At 42.4% G+C, this 20,060-nt stretch overlaps 4 protein-coding genes across 6 annotated transcripts; 1 reads left to right on the top strand and 3 right to left on the bottom strand.

Annotated features, from left to right (window-relative positions):
• Positions 1 to 502: 502 nt before the first annotated feature.
• On the bottom strand, positions 503 to 5,237 carry LOC103991745 (uncharacterized). The gene is made up of 7 exons (XM_009411298.3): positions 5,082 to 5,237; positions 4,756 to 5,006; positions 3,976 to 4,093; positions 3,670 to 3,881; positions 3,562 to 3,589; positions 1,502 to 1,610; positions 503 to 746 (listed from the first exon to the last, which is right to left on the bottom strand). Exons 2-7 carry the CDS (start codon positions 4,993 to 4,995, stop codon positions 665 to 667), a joined length of 789 nt encoding a protein of 262 aa, XP_009409573.2. The 5' UTR covers positions 4,996 to 5,006; positions 5,082 to 5,237; the 3' UTR covers positions 503 to 664.
• A 795-nt stretch (positions 5,238 to 6,032) lies between these two features.
• Positions 6,033 to 12,812, bottom strand: LOC103991785 (uncharacterized). Of its 3 annotated transcripts, none has more exons than XM_009411334.3 (11): positions 12,693 to 12,812; positions 10,036 to 10,191; positions 9,827 to 9,940; positions 9,692 to 9,751; positions 9,401 to 9,577; positions 9,205 to 9,318; positions 8,605 to 8,676; positions 7,817 to 7,900; positions 7,623 to 7,723; positions 7,128 to 7,212; positions 6,033 to 6,555 (listed from the first exon to the last, which is right to left on the bottom strand). In XM_009411334.3, exons 2-11 carry the CDS (start codon positions 10,111 to 10,113, stop codon positions 6,205 to 6,207), a joined length of 1,236 nt encoding a protein of 411 aa, XP_009409609.1. In that variant the 5' UTR covers positions 10,114 to 10,191; positions 12,693 to 12,812; the 3' UTR covers positions 6,033 to 6,204. The 3 variants fall into 3 exon arrangements, with proteins under 3 accessions (XP_009409609.1, XP_009409615.1, XP_064949148.1); XM_009411340.3 differs by having other exon boundaries at positions 9,401 to 9,571; positions 10,036 to 10,194; positions 12,693 to 12,807; XM_065093076.1 differs by having other exon boundaries at positions 10,036 to 10,194; positions 12,693 to 12,803.
• LOC135598774 (uncharacterized) lies at positions 12,192 to 13,433 on the bottom strand. Its single transcript, XM_065093078.1, has 2 exons — positions 12,693 to 13,433; positions 12,192 to 12,572 (listed from the first exon to the last, which is right to left on the bottom strand). Exons 1-2 carry the CDS (start codon positions 13,386 to 13,388, stop codon positions 12,486 to 12,488), a joined length of 783 nt encoding a protein of 260 aa, XP_064949150.1. The 5' UTR covers positions 13,389 to 13,433; the 3' UTR covers positions 12,192 to 12,485.
• Positions 13,434 to 17,397: 3,964 nt separating this feature from the next.
• On the top strand, positions 17,398 to 20,021 carry LOC103991803 (DELLA protein SLR1-like). The gene has a single exon (XM_009411350.3). It carries the CDS (start codon positions 17,728 to 17,730, stop codon positions 19,657 to 19,659), a length of 1,932 nt encoding a protein of 643 aa, XP_009409625.2. The 5' UTR covers positions 17,398 to 17,727; the 3' UTR covers positions 19,660 to 20,021.
• The last annotated feature ends 39 nt before the right edge of the window (positions 20,022 to 20,060 follow it).

The raw sequence follows: 20,060 nt of genomic DNA, 5'->3' as shown, positions 1-20,060 counted from the left end.
TCGTAAGTTTAATTAAATCGGTATTAAGATAGATATATTTGCTCCGCCCATACTATATTCCTAGTCGGGACAGGATATGTATTTACATCCTGTTTTTGTTTTCTTATCCAAGTGGAAGTCCGCCGGTATTCTCAATCGGGTTGGGATACGAATTTGTGTTTTTTGCTTTCCTATCCAAGCCGAAGTCGGAAAGAACTAATGATTACCTGGTTCTAATCGGGGTCGGAAATGACAGGACTCCTCTCTGATCGCCGGCAGTGGACGGCTCCATCATTTCTATCGAGCCAGTCTTCCAGAGGAACCTCCGTGAGCAGTTGCACATCATCGGCAGTCTCCGCCGCTCCTTCCGGTTCGTCACCATCGACACCGAATTCACGGGATTCCTCCGGTACCATCAAATTGAAGGCCAATTATTATATTAATATATTTTATTGAATTTGATCCCGCCGATTCATCCATCAATCCAACAAAAAGTGTTAATTGGTATGAGAAAGAGACACAATAAAGTGAACATGCTTTCAATTTGTGGATAAAACACACCGTCTTCTCAAACATTAGTTTTGATGGGTAAACTAGACAACATCCAGATCACTGTACACGATGCACAATAACTTGAAGAAACAGCGATTGCAGAAGTAGTAGTGATCATACAGTGCAATGGATTCTAGAGAGCCTTGAGAACAAAGTTGGCGGATGCGCTGACCCCCCTTGCTGCAGCTTTCAGGAGAGCCCTTTGCCTGTATAACCTGCAATCCATCAAGCTGAGAACCCTTAATACATCCACATCTAAACAACTACATAAATCATTGTTCATCCCCCATCAATGTATACATATAAAGGCAGATGAAAAAGACAACTGTGGTCTTTAAAAATGAAAAAAGACCAAAAAATGCATAATTTATAGGTTGCTGAAAGAACTACATGGGGATCCTAGCTATCGATCTGAACTTCTTGGAAGATAGTCACTGATTACTTGAAAATTTGCTAAATAACAATTTCTCAGCTTATTGTTAAAAGTATTATGCTAACTAAAATTTTTCAGAGGAGGTTTATGAAATTATGTTAACACTACTTATATATTGACAAAGAAGCAATGAGTCACCTAATTGGTAAAAGAGACGAGCAAATTAAGAAGATAATTTTAACTCTACAAGTAAGGTCTCAAACTAACGGAACTATATCTCCAATGCCTGCTTAAAAGTGTGCAACAAGGAGTATCATTGATAATGAACCTGTATAGTTGCACGGTATTCTAATGATGTTACATATGAGCAGAGGGCATAGCCTTACATGCAATGACAAAGCATATAGAACCACATTTAATAAGTTCCTGTGAGGATCTAATGTAAAGTATTATCCTCGATACAGTGTTTATCCAATCTTCACAGAATAACATGTCAGTCAGCATCTTAAGATAGTACAAATTGGTGATTATGTGTTACCGAGTACGGGATATCTTAATGCACTGATTGGAAACTCAGAAAAGCAAATATATGCTCACCCTGCTAAAGCAATACCCCAGGTCGATAAGGTATAAATGACTTTCCCAGCCTCCCAAATGTGCTTCCATTTCCTCTTATCTTTCGTGTTATCCATGGCCCTTACCACAGCTGCATTGTCAAAGGTACAACGTTCATGCCAATAAAACTGCTGATCTATAAAGAAAATTCAGATGATCCAATAAAGAGAGCATAAATATGGACAAGTGGAACTGTGGAAGTATTAAAAGGGCAGGTACTCAAATAGCTATATGTTCCTATGCAAAAATATTTAAAAATTTTCAAAAACTTAATTGTGAAAGATAACAAAGAAAATTAACTGATTGAAATTTCATTTTTTAGACTCATTTTTATAATTTCTCCATAGATACTTCCTCTTAATTCAGCTTGTTGCATATAAACATTGGGAGAGATAAACTTTGTGCATACTACAGAACCTTAGATTGAACTATAATAGTATTTGCGATGTGAGCAGCCTGCTTAGGACCAGTGGGAAATATTCAAGAAGTAAAATTATTTTAATGGAACGCCACTGGCATACTGGTTTGGTGCTGGACACAGAGAAAATTCACCTAAGAATTCTGTATTTTGTTGTACATACTTTTACCAATACATTGGAAATTATTTATCTTTGTGCAGATTCCTCATATGTTGACCAACGTTGTATTTAACCTTGTGGATCGTCTAATAATTCTCAGAGAATAATTATTAAGAACTTATAGAACATCACCATCTCTTGAAGAGAGTGCATGTTCGCTATGAAGTATGAACTAAAGATCTAAACTTTGTGACAGTCCTCTTTAAATTGAATATCATTTCATTTTTTATGCTCAACTTTCAGGAAATTTACTCACCAACTCCAGATTGAAAAAATAATTAACATTCAACATCTGTAAAAGACAGTATTATTTCATCCTAAGTTTGAAAGAGATCTGTCTGCTTACAGATGTCAATTCTTATTAATGTTAGAACAGCATGAGCCATACCAAAATTGGGAGTATCCATTCTAACACAATGATTGCTTCAGCTCATTTTAGGGTGTCCTAAACCAAGAATGGCCTTTATGATTTATCCTGTTACAACCTACTGCTACTTGAATATCATCAAAATAACCATAACCATATAGCATCCAAAATAAGACTGTGTATAAGTAGATATGACAATGAAACAATAGTCTTCGCTACAAGCAAATTATGTGAACAAAGAATTGAACAAACATGTAGGAATCCACAGTAAATCATAATAAAAAGCTATGAAGAAATTAAGCAATAGCAGCCTTCAGTCTTAATCAGTAACATCCATGGAATCAATCATTTGCCAAGTTCAATTACCACAAGTGCCCACTTCTTGGAAGAGTTTTACCAGAAACATCCCATTGCTAAAACCAAAAATGGAATTAAGAAATCATGGAAACATACTGTAAGCAACACATTCGGCAAACTCTTTAAAATATAATGTATGTTTAAAGGGGCATTTAAACCTGAAGAAATGCTAGGAAGGCAACGGCTATCTCCTTGATTCAAATGAAACATAGAGAAGATATTAATAAGCCATATTTCAAATCACTGACAAAAAAAGAATGCCATGTCTGCTGAAATATGCAGAAAAATTCAATTAAACCGGTGCACAGAAATACTGGCAGAAAAATATATAGTCAGAATCATATAATCCCAAAAATCATTCCTTGCACAATCTATATCACATTTGTAAAGTAGCACTGAATGAGGCATTCTTATACCCAGCACAAAACACAAAATAAATTAGTATAACACAAAATTCATGCAAAATACAAAGAAGCAAAATGAACAAACAAAATCTAAATAATTTCATAGGATAAATTAACTTTACTCTCTCAGATACTAGCCCATATATAGATCCATCAATCCCCAATCGTAACAAGGATATATTCCAATTACAGGAAAATCACTATCACAACTGAACTTACATTAAGCAGGAAAAAAGCCATAACTTATCAAGGAATCAAGAAGATATATTAGATTAGCTGAGACTTCTGAGAGCAAGTGGTACCACATAATTAAATAGGTTTAAGGTACAATCATACCTTTTTGCAGCTCTTCTGGGGACAATATCTGAGATTAAGAAAGCAGGATATTAGAACATACAAAAACCAATCAATACATGTTAAGCATCCATAGTTCAAACTATATACCTTAGATTCTGGGTGTTCCAAAATGCACCTTGCAATGAAGTTTGAAATTCCATCAACTACATTTTCTTCACTAATGATAACATAATTTTCATTGTCAATCCTGCTGACTTCTTCCAAACAATCTGGAGTGATTTCATGCGTTATCCAAACCCACCAACTAGGTTCCCCATCATCAATCTTGATTGGAACTTCCACACCATTCAGCTCGGCACCTGAGTTAGAATGTTCACAAATTAATAACTAAAAGTTGGTCTTGGAAACTTACATACATTGGGCACCAATGAATCTAAGTGTTCTAAGACAAACCTTTCGTTTCGGCTGCTGGGATTCCACAATTCGGAATGTCATTTGACCCTTTACGAAGCAATTCAAGTTCTCCCAGAAAGCTCGAGTTCTCAACTGCAGCTAAAAGGCGGGAATGCAACTGCAAAATTTCAATATAAAAATTACAAAAGCGTAAGGCTATACATCCACAATAAATTGGACTTAAGGCTATCATCTGACACTCATGAACCTCTAATCTTTTACAAAACTTTGTCCTGCAGGATCAACTAGTATATTTTTTCTTCTCCTATTGCACCAACAAATTGAATAACCAAAATATAATAAATCTGATCTCTTCCATTTCAGAAGTTAAAACTACAAAACTCGTAGTAAAATTTTGCAAGAAAATAAGAGTGCAAACACAAACAGGGAGCCTTAATTCAAAATTTTCAAGTGTAAGAGCAGGAAAAAGGGGCGGCTCTTCCGTTGTAGAATGGCTAGCACACATAGCAGTCATAAGGTGATCAAGATCTGCATATTCATTAATTGATGCTTTGTCAATCATCGAAGGATGCTCAATATTATATCGGGCCAATTGATTTAGGCTACTCTAATAAAACTTGAGCTTTTAAAATTAGTTCACCCTCCAGCTTGGTATAGCCTTATATCCTAGATTGCAATCTTCTTAAACGTGCTAAAACAAAACAACAAACAAAAGAACAAAAAAAACACAAGATTTCTCCCTTTCAACATATATAACAATAACAGCAACCAAAATCACATCCTTTTATTAATTCTTGAGGTGGGTCAAGAGGGGCTCACATCGGGAGGGCAATCGCTGGAGAGAGTCGGCGAATCATAGATGGTTTGCAGGATCGCAAGATTGTCGGCGAGTATGGCTCTCAGACGGAGGTTCTCGGCCCGGAGCTGTGCGGCCTCATCATCCTTGGCGTCCCCGGCTCTGCCCCCGCGCCGGTGCTCAAGAGCAACCCAGGCCAAGTCCGCCATCTCGAGCATCGATGTCACCACCTCGAGCGGGATCCTATGCGCGTGCCCCACCATCCCTCCTCTCCCTATATGGACTTACAATGAATCGATCGATCAATAGATCGAAGGATGGGAGAACGGGTGTGCGCTAGAGAGCTAACCCTAGATCGGAATAGAGGTCTCGCAGTTCCGGGCTAATTTGATCGCGAGGACGAGGAGGAAGAAGAGGGAAAAGGGCACGTATCACGGACGGTCAACCGAAGAAGCCCCACGCCAAGAGCGGATACAATTAATGAAGTCCCAATACAATCTAAGAAGGCTGCTTAAACTTGTATCATTGTTTTATCATATTTGGAGTCCGATAAATGGGAATTTTTAATAGGTAAAGGGATACATATGTTAATTCGAATTTTCCAGAGGTATAATATTCCTAATAAGGAGACTGATTTGGTGTAAAAAAAGGCTTAGGGATTAATTAAATAAAGTATTCAATGACCATGAAATCACAAATTGCAAATACTAATTTATTAAAAAATAATTATGTCGGAGTTGATGGATTGATATCTAACAAGTTTTTCTACCCTTCTTCTTTTATCATATTAGACTTGATTGTGTTCAATTAACAAAAGCAACTTAGACTCATAATCGATCATAAGTATCAATTATGCAACAGTGCACAATGCATTACATTTTACAACTGTGATTTGTGCATTCGTATGCTTCGAAGCCCTGTGTCATTTATTTAATTTTTTTGCTTTTTCTTCAGCACTCAGATATAACAAAAACTTCATGCAGCCTGGATGAAAATAATTCGTAAAACTTCCAAGCATGTAAATGAAAAGGATATGAGAGTCCTAAGGAAACAATATGAATGTAATATTTCCCAAATTTAGTTATCAGCTCAGCTCAACCAAGATCAAACATATCCAACTCATCCTGCTTGTCACCATATACATCAAATATGTGTCTCCTGGAGTCACCTGCAACACCACCCTATCCCAGAGATTACCAAAGAAAATGGTCGAGATGTCGGATGATACCGACATCAGGATACCGATATCAGATTTTGCTAAACAGAAGTTCCAGATCTATATATACTACTGGCACTACAGTTCTCGAAGCAGCATTAATCCATTGGTTAGTATACCAAGTGGGGAACATCAAACACAGCCATCATAGTACAAGTCAACTAAATAAAAACATAAATCACAATAAGATGTTTGAACAGGCTTCAAAACAATACCTAATCACTAAATCCCACTATTGCATCACTACAGGAATTCTTCAACTGCCGTTACCAATATCAGACGGCTTTGGTGTATCACCATCGATCCTCTCATGGACCTCGAGGACTTCATCCATTAACTCATCTTCAGCGGCTATATCCTCCACATCCTCTTCGTCGTCATTGCCTCCAGGTATCCTCCTTGTCTTGGGTCCATGCTCCAGCTTGTGTGTCTCCAGTTCCCTGTCCATTGTCTCCTGTAGATTCACCAAGTTGTCGGCTTTCCTGGCGTTCCTAGCGTTATGCCACCTCTCAAGCTGCTGCTCCACGTTTGAAAGATATTGCTCCTCCATGAGCCTCTGGTACTCTGACAGCTCAGCCCTTCTTGTGGTCTTCCATTCAAGAAAAACCTGTAAAGTACGTGCATAAGTCTTAGCTTCAATCAGACATGGTAGTTATCATATAACTTGCTGACTCCAAACTTGACATTTGTAACACTGGATGAAGGTTTTTTCTAAAAATTAACCAACGGTCTTTCATGATTGTACAAAGGTTGCCAAGAAAGAACAGACTGCTCTTTGTTCTAAGAAATTCATATGCAGAGGCATGTGTGCTGGCATAAACAAACACAAAGATACAGATGCCTATGTGGACATCTATCTAGATTCCTTTCCCGTCTCCTGCAGGTTATAAGAAGGGGGAAAGAATATGGATATCGCAACTCCATTATAGCAACCCATGATGATTAGTCATGAACCATCAATGATGACCACAATTGATTAACCATAAATATTGGACTTTGATTAACAAATATGTGCTGGGCATGTTATAGAAAAGGCAATTTCTTCTTCCAAACAAGTCGTACGTGAATGTCAGGGGTACCCTTAAGGTACCAGTTAGTAACATCATATTATAACATGTATCCTAATCAGAAAGAAACACAAGCTGTCTTCAGAGGAAAAAAGTGGTAATTATATCATGCCTGTTCTCTTTGCTGCTCAACAAGTGCAGGATCATCTACCAGAGGCTTGGCTGGCATGTAGTATATTGGAGGTTCTGCCTTGGTCCTGATGAAAACAAGAACAAAGGTGGAGTAAAAATAATAAACCAAATTGGAGTAATATTAATAACATGCATAGAGGAGCTTCTAGTCTCGCTGAATGCTAGAGCTATGCATACATAAGAAACTTATCTGTCTGAATTAAATTGTCAATATGTAGACTTGGGCCAGAAAAAAAATAACCTGCAGTATAAAAAGAAATGTTTCACTGAGGTCAAGTAAGTTACATATATACGGTCAAAAAGATAGCCAGAGGAGAAAATGTGAATCAACTTGTAGATGTATAATATCAAAGCATAGCCAGAAGCATAGAATGCAACAAAGAAAAAATTATATTAAGGATAAAGATACGCAGAGGAGAAGGGGAAAAGGAAAATAGAAGAATATCTCTGGGCCAAACCTTTAAAGTATATATACCTTAAAAAATTTGAAAGCTTCTTATGATGCTCCGACCAGGACAGAAATAGCAACTCCAACTTCTTCTCTTGTGCCTTAGCAGCAACACGAGCTCTAAGAGTCTATTATTGTCATATAGCAATAAATAAACATTAGTACCTTCCAGATTCATGGCGCTATTAAGTTACATACTAATAGCATGCAAGGGGAATTACTAGGTCGCGTTTCCGTTTCTCTGCAATTTGTTCCCGCTCTTGTTGTCGCAGTCTCTCACTTTCTTCTCGAACCTTCTCTTCTGCCTGCTTGCAAAAACCATTTAACATGAATTATATGAATGATAAGCAATGTATGAATTATAGAAAAGATGCCAGAAAAATTCAAGGAACAATTAGCAAGAAAGGATGAACATAATAGTGCAAACACAAGAAAAATGATTCAAACGCATACAGTAATCATGCTTATATCCACAGTAAAAACACCAACAAACAAATATGCAGTTAGAATGATCTCAGGAACCACACATCGCTAACAAAACCACCAGGGCTCATAACAGGTAGACAGAGAAAAACTTCATCATGAGCACAACAGCTTCCTACAACATTGCCACTCCAAAATTTTTGTCATGCTAAACAAAATGAAAACTTCTTCTGTTTCTCCATCAATCAGAAAGAAAAGACCTTTTTCTAATCAGAATGTGATGAGCTTCCCAAAGGTATAGTACTTTTAGAAGTTGCTGAACTCTAAGTTATTGAACAATTCTAGAAATTGCTAAGCCAATCTTTAAAAGATAATAAATCGGCATCATATCAGGGAACCAAGTTTACTCCAAATAATAAAGAACAAAAACAACTTGAATAAAATAAAATGTGGTGTTGAAATTGAATCCCCTGATTCTAGAAGACTTCTACTACATGCTAGATAGAACTTGCTGTGAATAAAAGCAACCTATCTGACAAATGAAACAGATTTATTTCAGCACAAAATTAAAGACGAAAGTACTCACCCTTCTCAATGAGTCTGACCTACGCATGTATGCATCCGTCGATGATAATTTCTCATCCTCTTCACGAAATTTCTGAATTAAATAAGAATAAGAAATTTATATCCAAGAAAGAAAATAAAGTTGCTCGAATTATATACCCAGCAACTCCATCATAAATAAAGCAGATACTACGACATCTCGTTAAACCCAATTTTACTGCCATTGACAAGAAGATCAGAAGCAATACAAAATGTGTTGAAAGGTCCATGAGCCAAAGTTTTACTGTGATTCTTTATCCAACTAGCCAATGCTAATCAAAATCTGTTGCATATAGATGATGTGGAGTACACAATGACACCATCTATTCATCCCAGCATGATCTCCTATCCACCATCATAGGAGTAAGGAGTGTTGCTGACTCACTAAATAAACTCTCAGCTGTTGTATGTTTAGGAGTACAATAACATATCATCAATTATCTAAAGAGTTAGCTATCGAGCAACAGAATGCTGCTATAATGTACAAAGAAAAGAACATAGCAAGCACAACATTTTTCCTTATTCCTTTATATATTTAGGACAGAGAAATAGAAATTGCATTGCATATATCTCATAGTATTACCTCCAATGTCCCCAATAGCTGGCCTAGCATTCTTTTGTTCCTCTTCATCAAGCTAGCATCCTGAATTAATTTGGGCTCTCTTGGCGTCGGCTCTGGCAGTGACATGTCAATATCCTAGAATATTTCCCAAAATGCAATCACTAAAATTAGCCCACACAACACTAACAACCAAAAGTACACCGAATTTGGAACTTACTGTCTTTCGCATTCTCGAATTCCCATCCCTTCTAAACCCACCGCCATTGCTCTGTGAATACGATGTCTTCTGCTCGTTCCTCTCCCCACTCGCAGCAGCACTCGCCTCTGCCAGAGGATCCTCCTCCTTGGCATCCTTCGCAGCACCCACATCCTCTTTGACCTCCCCATCCTCCAACTCCATCAAACAAAATTGCGAAACCAATAAGTACATGAATAAAAAAAACACCCTTTGTTTGCACAAAAAAGTGCTTGAAATTGGATAGAGAAGCAGTGCGCGGGGGAAGATTACTTTGACTACCGCTGATGAGAGCCGTCTCTTGGGCGGTGGCTGGTCCTCGGATTCATCCGCCTGAAACCGAAAACACAGATTTAACCGATAGAAATCAACCAGAAGCAATCAATGGACCTCGACGGAGGGTCGTACCGGTCGAACTATTCCACGGTTTAGGGGTCCGGCGGCGGCGGCTGCGAGGCGGGCTCCCCTGGGAGCGAGGCCGCCACGGCGGATGCCTCTGGGATCTCGAAGCCGCTCGGTGATCTGCGGCCAAAGAGAAGTTAGGGTTTTAGAAGAATCGAAGCGAGATGAGAGAAAGACAGAGGGACGGGTCGGAAGGGTCGGAAGGAGCGGAGAACCTCCCGCTGCTGGCGATGTAGTTCTTGGATCTCCTTGCGTAGATCCTCCGCCGTCTTCTCGACCGCGCCGCTCGCCATATTGGTTCAAGCCTCGAAGCTCCGCCTCGGTTGTTCTGTTGGCGTTTCAGTTTTTGTATACACGTGGTCGCAGGTGCCCTACTGGTAATAACGTAAATATCACAGAAGCAATGTAGCATAAGACCAAATTAATTTGGACCGTGCATTAGAAATTAAATTAAATTAAATTAATAATATTTATGAGCGAATTTCTGAGAAAAAAATCCCTCTATTTATGTTTTTCCGGAGGAATACCCATATTTAGAAATCTTTCAAGTGCCCCCTTTTTTTCTTTTTTACCTAATGCCTAAAATACTCCTATCCCTTTTATTTCCTTCTTTTTCTTTTGATGAATCCATATAATTATAGTGTTCTTACACTATGTTTATTTTTAAAATATCAAAAAATATTACATTATAGAATTTTTATATTATATTATAGTATTTTATATTTTCATTGAAAAATTATAATAATATAAAAACATCTGTAAACATAGTGTCTATATAATTTTTTAAAAAAATATTACATTACAATATTTTTTTATTACGTCATAATGTTTTAATATTATATATAATGTTTTAAAAATATTATAATTGGACCAGTTCATAATATGAACTAGTAGTCATAATCAAAAAGGAAAAAAAAATGAAAAAAAGATATGTGGCTGACCATGGGTATTCCAGATATCAAGGGAAAAAGAATACTATTGGAAAATATTAAAAATGAGAGATAGTTCCAAAAATCCCTCGAAAAAGAAGAAAGAGCTTTCTTTGTTGATTCGTCTGAGATTTATTGCACACATTATTATTCTATTGTCTTTGCAAGAACACCCTTGGGATTAATATATGAATGGCTTTGTTAACTTTCTAAATGACTAGAATCTAGATTTGGTTTGATGAAGTGTCTTTATTCCAATTTCTTCCTCGAAGCATATTTTGGATATATATTTGGTAAGAACATTACAATTATCTTATGATGACACTATCTTTGGGTTCGACTAATTGAAGCTTGAATGGACAATGTATAGTTTCGTTCGTGTAAGTCTAAACAATATTTATATTATTATAGAAAACGTTACCTTCATGAATATATTATTCTTTTTGCTAAACGGAAAGAAAAGTGAGGATTGTACTGTGGAAGATAAGTAATATTATTTAGCACTTGTTTAAAAATCAATTTGAGTCGATTTGTAAGCTAGCATTTTTGCTAAGCTTTGTAAGAGTACGTGTTGGGGTAGGTGATGCTTTATATATTAGAATACTCATACAATAATAAAAAGACTAATTATATATTATCTTTTATAATTAATTATCTTTAATATTTTAAATTATATACTTTATAATTATGAAAATAAAATATTAAAATCCATATATATAATAAAAATAATAATTTTATAAATTTAAAAATAAAAATTATTAAAATAATGAAATTAAATATTTTATTTTTATAAATATAAGAATCTTAATGTAACTTTTGAAAGTATAAAGACTAAGATATTAGATGTAGCTAATTACAAGAGATAATTTATAATTAACTCATAATAAAAATATAATCTCATTTATAAAAAAACATTTATAGATAACAGCGAATCTGATTATCAAAACTCCAAACCAATTTGGATGTAAAATCTCGATAATAATAATAATAATAATAATGGATTTTGTATACCTACAAAACTTCGGATGGTTCAGAAGATTGTGTAGAATATTAGTTAGAGAGTCAGACCCAATGGAATCAGTATGACACTGGAATATGATACTCGATCGTCGAGATCCCTTATGACCTACTAAAGAGACTCTTACTGTCCGTGTCAACCTGATTGAAATAGGCACAGAACCGGAAATGTCCTTCCGCGACTATTCTGTCGCAGATGATGAATTGGAGGATCACTTTTCTTCGCACTTTCGGTGCTTTATAGTTGCCTGCGAAAAGCAGCACCGAGGATTGGCCTCAGAATCCACTAAAACAAAGTAACCACTCAACCCCCTCCTCCCCACTCTCCCCGTTCCACGCCACGAGAAGCTTGTAATAAGACCCCCCCGGTCCCTTAATGGTGTTACCAGAAGCCCTCACCAGCCTATTCCAAACCAGCCATGCGATGATTGAATACTCCACAAAAAACTTGAACAGGTGTAACATCATGACTCTTCATGCCCTTCTAAATCCCCAAGCAGCTACAAAGATAATACTAATGGGTTAACTGACAGAGCTGAGACCACCACTCGGGCCAAAACGGCCCAACAAAAAAAACCGACCCCCAAAAAAGAAAAGATAAACATGAAATATTACTAAATTGAACCACCACGGCGCATGATAGATTAAAATATGGAAGCAATAAAAAAATGGAGAAAGAACTTTTTTTTAGCTTAAATTTATTTTTTCCTATTTCCAAATCAGAAATTTAATCCGTCGACTCCACATTGCTTGTAAGTGAGCGATTGCCTCCTGGGGCTGATCACGATCGCACAATCCACCGATACCTACTTGATTTAAATAAATAGTAACCTTAATTTCTGTAACATATTATTTAATTTTTATCTAAAGAAATTGGAATGTTGGGTAGGAATCGGGCAGAGAGAGCGGAGGGTGAAGGGCGTCACCTGAACCCTAGGGGTGGAGACGCCGAGGACGAGGATCTTCGCGGAGACGTCGCCGGTGAGGCGGAGGTCGACGCGGTCGTTGAGGAGGGCGTCCCGAACGAGGTCGAGGGCGTCGGACTGGAGCACGTTGAAGTGGTCGACGACGACGCGGGTCTCGACCAGGCGACGGCTGTGGGCCGGCTGCTCGAACCCCGGCACCGTCGCCACACCCAACGGCACCCCGCGGTACATCACGTCCAGCGCCGCCGCGTCGTAGCGGATCCCCACCTTGTTCGGGTTGTTCGCAATGAACATCAGGGTGATGTTGAGCGACAGGTACGCCGCGGCCGGCGGAGCCCCTCCCCCGACGGCCGGGGCGACCAGGAGATACTGCACGGCCACCTGCTGGAGGTCGAACTGGGGCTTCTTGGGCTTGAGGACGAGGACGACGACGAGGGCGACGGCGACGGCGAGAAAGGCGAGGAAGATGAGGAGGAGGAACAGGCAGCAGCAGCAGCCCTTGAAGGAGGCGGCCGAGGAGGAGGAGGTAGAGATGGGCGGGCCCAAGTAATGGCGTCGCCGACGAGGGTCAGGCGGAGAGTTAGGCCGGTGGTGGTTGTCGCCGTTAGTGCGGTTGTTTGGGGTTGTCATCGCCGTCGAGATCCAACACCGTCTCTCCTCCCTCCCAATCTGTCTGTCCTCCTTTTGAACCTCCATAATTGGTTTTGGCTTTATTATCTGTGGGAGAGAGAGTGTGTGTGTCCGTGTGTTAACTGTTTCAAAGTGGGGCTATTAAGCTATGTTGGCTTTTGTGCCTTCTTTTGGACCAATAATTGTGGTAATGACGGTTACTTTTTGTTTCTGTGGGGCCACAAGGACCCTTGCCGTGTTGAAGATGGCCCCCACATCTTTTACTTGCGTCTGGGGCCCCTCTGGGTTTAAATTACAAAGGTGCGGGGGAGATCGAATTATTTCTCGGAGTTTCCAAACCTGCCCGCCCATCCCTCCTCTAGACTCGCTAAATCTCCCGCCAGTAGCTCCTCCTTTTCATACCCTTGCTGTTATCAATCGGGACGACGGTTGTCTCGCGTTCAATGTCGAACGATCGCTTCCGGAAATTCTGATGGGGAAATGTCCGCCGGAGTAGATGCTGGGCAGGCGGCCGCGACGGAGGTCACGGAGAGTGGGGAGGAGGAAGGCAGCCAGGAGGAGGGTACGGGGAAGCGGAAATCCAAGGTAAGAGATCTGTACTATCTTGCACATCGATCGTCTTTTTTGGTATAAGGCTTTGAAGTTTGGCCCTTTGTGGGTTTCTTTTGCTTCTTGCGGCCTCAAACTTGTGCTTCTTTTCCTTTGTTATCGGGGTTTGGATTCGAAGCTTCAATGTGATGGAGGGTACGGGGAAGCGGAAATCCAAGGTAAGAGCTCTGTACTATCTTGCGCATCGATCGTCTTTTTTGGTATAAGGTTTTGAAGTTTGGCCCTTTGTGGGTTTCTTTTGCTTCTTGCGGCCTCAAACTTCTGCTTCTTTTCCTTTCTTATCGGGTTTGAATTCGAAGCTTCAATGTGATGGAGGGAAAGAAGGTCTTAAAATAAAAAAAATAAAAAGAGAAATTTATATATTAATAATCAAATAATATATAAGAATATCAACTTTTCTTTATTAGAAAATATAAAAATAAATAAATAAAAGTAATATCTCTCTTGGGCTAACATAAATCCTACACTCCTCAAATGAAGCCTCTCATATCAATCATGCCTGCAGTTCTAATCTTAAAACAAGTTAGAATCTAATTAGGACTCTTTTAAGTAACCTTTTTTTTTTTGGGGATCTTTACCTCTTATAAAAAAATTATAAATTAATGGTATAAAAAAATTACTACAGTTATACAAATGAATCAGTCGATAGTCCAATACATGATTTTAATAAATCATCAATGTATCTTATGTAGTTGATAGTGAAACCATACTATTACTTGATTTTGGAAACAGACATCAATATCTTTGTTTTAACATTAGTAATATTTTTCCTCTGATCATATACTATCTCTATGGTATATGATGGTCGAAGGTTCTCTGCGCGGTCAATTTGGCGGCTCATTTTGCTCGTGTAGTTATTATAAATGTCATCGAAGCGGTCTCTACTTGGGTGTAAGTTGGTGTCTTAAATAGTTACAGTGAGCGGAGCGAGTTAACCGTAGCCCAGCGGGGAAAGACACGGGTAGTCGAAAGGACGGCTTGACGAAGGCGAAGGTATTCTTTCTCACTGGGTTTTATGGGCTTCATGGATATGGCACAGATGTGGAGCTCAAAATTGGTAGATTGGGCCGAATAAAGGCCCTGATGGTATCTCGTCTCGACGCATCTGCTTCGAGATTGATGCAAGGGGGTCAAAGTTGATCATCAAAAAAGCCAAGACCCAATATAAATTTAATAGAAAACTATTAATTATAAGTAAAGTTTTAAGTTAATGAGAAAAAAAATGAAATCCGAATAGCATAAGGTTTCGAGTCTGCTGTTGTTGGGACAATTAAGAGGCGGCGGTGCTTGATAGCTGTGCGTGGAAGCTTGGTGAGGGCAGGAGCCCGCCATGGATGCATGCATGTGCCGGTGCTCGCCCCCATGCTTTCTGCATCATTCCATGCGCACTGAACTTGGACCGCCTACCAACACTCCTACGTCGTCTTCTTCCGCCTCTTACCCTCCAGTTTTGTTTGGTGGTTTGAGTCGGGGGAGGACATGCCTTTTCATGGTATGGTATTGTTCTTTTCTTTGCCTCACCAATCATTAGTTTTGATAGTATTGATTCTGGTTTTAGGATCGATAATTTGAAATCCGAATTGAATCGATTTCATAATTCAGGTTTCGCACCGAAATTATCTTTTTTTATTATAAAATATTTCTCTAATTAATTGTTTGAAGGAAGACATTTGTTACTTAGAATGACATTTGATTGTTGAGATTTTTTGTATTTTTTTGATCGATCTGAAACATAGTCTAAACCATTGATTCTGATTTGATTTGAAATCATCAAACAATTAATCCGATTTGATTCCGATGCTTTAGCTATTCAAATCGAACCGCGATCGGATCATACGTTTTGATTTGATTTATATCAACTCGTCGTTTTCTGTTATTTTCTGTCAAGTCTAAATAATGATCATCTCATAAATAAATTGATCTACAATCAACGTAAATAATTATTTGTTGGCGGAAAAACACATGGAGAAGAAAGCAAGAAAAGAAAAGAAAAGAACGAACGACGGACGGCGAAGGTGTCGAGAGACTAATGGGGCCGCCACGGGCCCGCCGTCGCCGGCAACGTCGACCTCGTCCCGACGGCAGCGTCAGATATGGACGGCCATAACGCATGACAAATGCTTCCATCCGGCTTTTCTTAACCCTTTGGAACCGACCCACCCTCTTCTACCTTCCTTCTGGTCCTCCACCGATATGAACCCATCCCGGACCCACTCAAAATCCCTCTCTCCCGCCAATCACAGGCCAGGGAGGTCGCCTTAGTGCGCTTTCAAGCGTAACGAGTAACACATCAGTAACAACAGCAGAGAGATAGTAACAAAAAAAAAATACTTTGGCGACATTTAATTGTATTGTTTTCTTTTTGAAGGGATAATAAACCCACCAAGAAATTTATCGTCGTAAAAACCCTTCCGCCTATGATGGACGCAAATAGATGATTACATGCTTCGATGTGAATTAGCATGTAATCCACACATCCACCGGAAGACACCGACGATGTGAGTCATTACCACCTCGGAAGCTGCCAACGTGAAAGATAGGGGCCGTTACGGATGCCGTCACTTGGGACCACCCGGAACAGCGACTTTAATCCGTTTCCGACGCATTCGCCGGAGCTTTGCCGAGTGGTCCCCTTACGACTTGCTACCGTATCGAACTGCGAGTGGATGTATGGTGCCCTGCGGGGCCCGCGTCCACGTGATGTGGGGTTGCTCTCGTATCCCCGCTCAACGTACCATGTGTCCTGGATACCACAAGCCGAACGTGAGGCCCCACGGTCACCCCAATCCAGCATCGGGTTGCAGAATGGGTACGTAGTGCACAGGCGGGAGAAGCGCGGCTATCGCTGTCACCGTCACCGTCCAAGAGTTCTCGGTCTTTCGGAAACCGAAGATTCAAGGACAGGTAACAGTGTCGTGATTCGTGGCAGCAACGGAAGGCGGTGGCGGTGGGACCTGGCTCCGATCAAAGATGCGCGCTTTAAGACTCGCGCTAGGGGCATCATATGTATCTGCACGAATCGTGAGGCACGGGTGGTGGGAGGCGTTGGCATCTTCGCCGCAGCGAGTCGGTGTTCTGAACGAAGACAAAGTTGCGGTGGCCATTCGATTCGCTCTTGTTCGCTTTCTCTTATCTAGTTTTCCAAAATAATAATAATAATAATAATAATATGCATAGTAATAATAATAGTAACATGGGTGGTGCTTTGTGGGGAGTCCAGCAATTGAATCGAAGTGTTGTCGTTTAGCATTTGAATCTGGGCATGAATTATTTGGGTTTCGATTGAATTATTATCTACATACAATTATCCAAAAGAAAAAGTCTGAGATTGAAAGATTTTGTAGGAAGACCAGCGATGCTGAATTTGTGTCATCAGACATACCTAACATTGTTATCCATGAGAACTATTGTAAGATTTATTTATTTTATTTATTATGGTTTTGGGTTTGGTGGTTGGTTTATCTCAAATCGTAAAGTAGGCGAATGGTATCTACGGGGGTAGCCAAAGTTCCAGTGAAAAGGAAAGCAAAGGAATGACCGGAGAGATGCCACGGTTGCGCCCACCTTACCTTTTTCTTCTTCTTTTCTTCTCGAGCGTACCTCTCGATCTACGCATCCCCTAATTCCTCCTCCTCCATCTTCCTTCAGCTGCTTCCTGAAAATTTTCGCCTTCCACCAAAACATAAGAACAGAAAAGAGAGAGAGAGTGTGTGTGTGTGTGGAAAGGAAGCCTTTTTTTGGCTTCGGCAAATTAAGTAGCTGAGCCATCGTATGATAATAACAAGGTGGCGCAAAGATGAAACGAGAGCATCAAGAGACTGGAGCAGGAGGTGGTAGCGGTTACCATGTGGCGACGGCGGCGGACATGGCGGGCGCGAAGGGGAAGATGACGGCGGCGTCATCGATGGGGATGGAGGACGACGACTGCGGCGTAGACGAGCTGCTGGCGGCGCTCGGCTACAAGGTGCGGTCGTCGGACATGGCGGACGTCGCCCAGAAGCTGGAGCAACTGGAGATGGCGATGGCCAGCACCGCCGCGGCCGCAAGCGACGATGCCTCGGTCCTCCCCCAGATTGCCTCCGACACCGTCCACTACGACCCCTCGCACTTGGCCGCCTGGCTCGACAGCATGCTCTCCGAGCTTAATGCGCCGCCTCCCCCGCTTCCCCCTCCACCGCCCGTCGCCGCCGCCGTCCACCACCACCACCATCAGAGGTTTGATGTCTCCACCGCCTCTGCCGTCTCTGAGCCACCTGCCATCACCACCGTTGCTCCACTGCGCCCATCGGACGCCTACGGCTTCAAACCCGTTCCTCCACCGGCTGCCGCCTCCGGTGGCCGCGTTGTCTATGGCTTAGATCCCCAATCTGAGATGATCGTGTCACCGAGAGATCAGAAACGGAAGAGGACTTGCTCTCCTTCCTCGTCATCTTCCTGGGGCGCAGAGGCTGGAAGAGCGAGGGGATCGAGGACGGAAGGGGCGTCGTCCGCGAAGCCGGCAGCAGCGCTTCCAGTGGTGGTTGTGGACACGCAGGAGACGGGGATCCGCCTGGTTCACGCCCTGATGGCGTGCGCCGAGGCGGTGCAGCAGGAGAACCTCAAGGCGGCGGACGCTCTGGTGAAGCATATCTCGGTGCTGGCCGCCTCTCAGGACGGCCCGATGCGGAAAGTGGCCGGGTATTTCGCTGAAGCCATCGCCCGTCGGATCTACCGTCGCCGTCCTTTCTCCCAGGTCGACCGCGCCCTCGATTCCCCGGCCTTGGAGGATCTCCTTCACCTACACTTCTACGAGAGCTGCCCGTACCTCAAGTTCGCCCACTTCACCGCGAACCAAGCCATTCTTGAGGCCTTCTCGGGCTGCCGTCGCGTGCACGTCATCGACTTCGGGATGAGGCAGGGGTTGCAGTGGCCAGCGCTGCTCCAAGCGCTCGCCCTCCGCCCGGGGGGGCCGCCGTCGCTCCGCCTCACTGGCATCGGCCCGCCGCAATCGGACCACTCGGACGCCCTGCAGCAGGTGGGCTGGAAGCTCGACATGCTCGCCAAAACCATCGGCGTGGACTTCCGCTACCGCGGCTTCGTGGCCTCCAGCCTTGCGGACCTCGAGTCTCGGATGCTGCTCGAACGGGACGGTAGTGAAGGCGATCGTGATGATGAGGGGGAGGAAGAGGCGGTCGCGGTGAACTCGGTGATGGAGCTGCACCGGCTGCTGGCTCGGACGGGGGCGTTGGAGAAGGTGCTCAGGATGGTGCTGGCGGTGCGGCCGCGGATCGTGACGGTGGTGGAGGAGGAGGCGAACCACAACGGGGGCACGTTCCTGGATCGGTTCACGGAGGCGCTGCACTATTACTCGAGCATGTTCGACTCGCTGGAAGGCGGCGGGGGGCAGGCGGCGGCGGCGGGCGAGGAGGAGCAGCACCAGAAGCACCGGGCGATGGCGGAGGCCTACCTGGGGCGGCAGATCTGCAACGTGGTGGCGTGCGAGGGGGCGGAACGGACAGAGCGGCACGAGACGCTGGGCCAGTGGCGGGTGCGGATGGCCCGCGCCGGGTTTGAGCCCACCCACCTCGGCTCCAACGCATTCAAGCAGGCCAGCATGCTCCTCGCCCTTTACGCCGGCGGCGACGGGTTTCGAGTGGAGGAGACGGACGGCTGCCTCACCCTCGGCTGGCACACCCGCCCCCTCATTGCCACCTCCGCCTGGCGAGTCTCCGCCGCCTCCGCCCACTGACCCGGATCGCTCTCTCCCTCCCTCTGAACCGTCCGCTGCTGCTGCTCTTCCCTCGTGCCGGACCCACCGCCCGTGCGCGGGTCAGGTGGGTCCACGCGGTCCTCGCGGCAATTGACGGCCATGGATTGGTGGGCACGTTGACCCATCAAGGGTTTGCTCTCCTCCCGCTTGCTTATCCCTTTTATTCCCTAGTTTTGTTCTCTCTTTCTAATAGAGTGTTAGTGAGTCTCACTGTGATGTAATAATCCCACTATCCAAGCCTCTATCGCATCAGTAACGCTACATCCTCCTCCGCCTCCTGTCCATCTATCGAGTGAGGTTAAATCGAAGAGGCAGTAATAATATTGCCACGATCTTTCTTACTTTCTAAGTCCAAATTCATTGAATCTTCTCCTAATAAT

Source organism: Musa acuminata, chromosome BXJ2-1 (assembly GCF_036884655.1).
Source record: "Musa acuminata AAA Group cultivar baxijiao chromosome BXJ2-1, Cavendish_Baxijiao_AAA, whole genome shotgun sequence".
NCBI classification, from domain to species: domain Eukaryota; kingdom Viridiplantae; phylum Streptophyta; class Magnoliopsida; order Zingiberales; family Musaceae; genus Musa; species Musa acuminata.
Note: the sequence above shows the minus strand (reverse complement) of the source record. Positions and strands in the feature narration are given on the sequence as shown.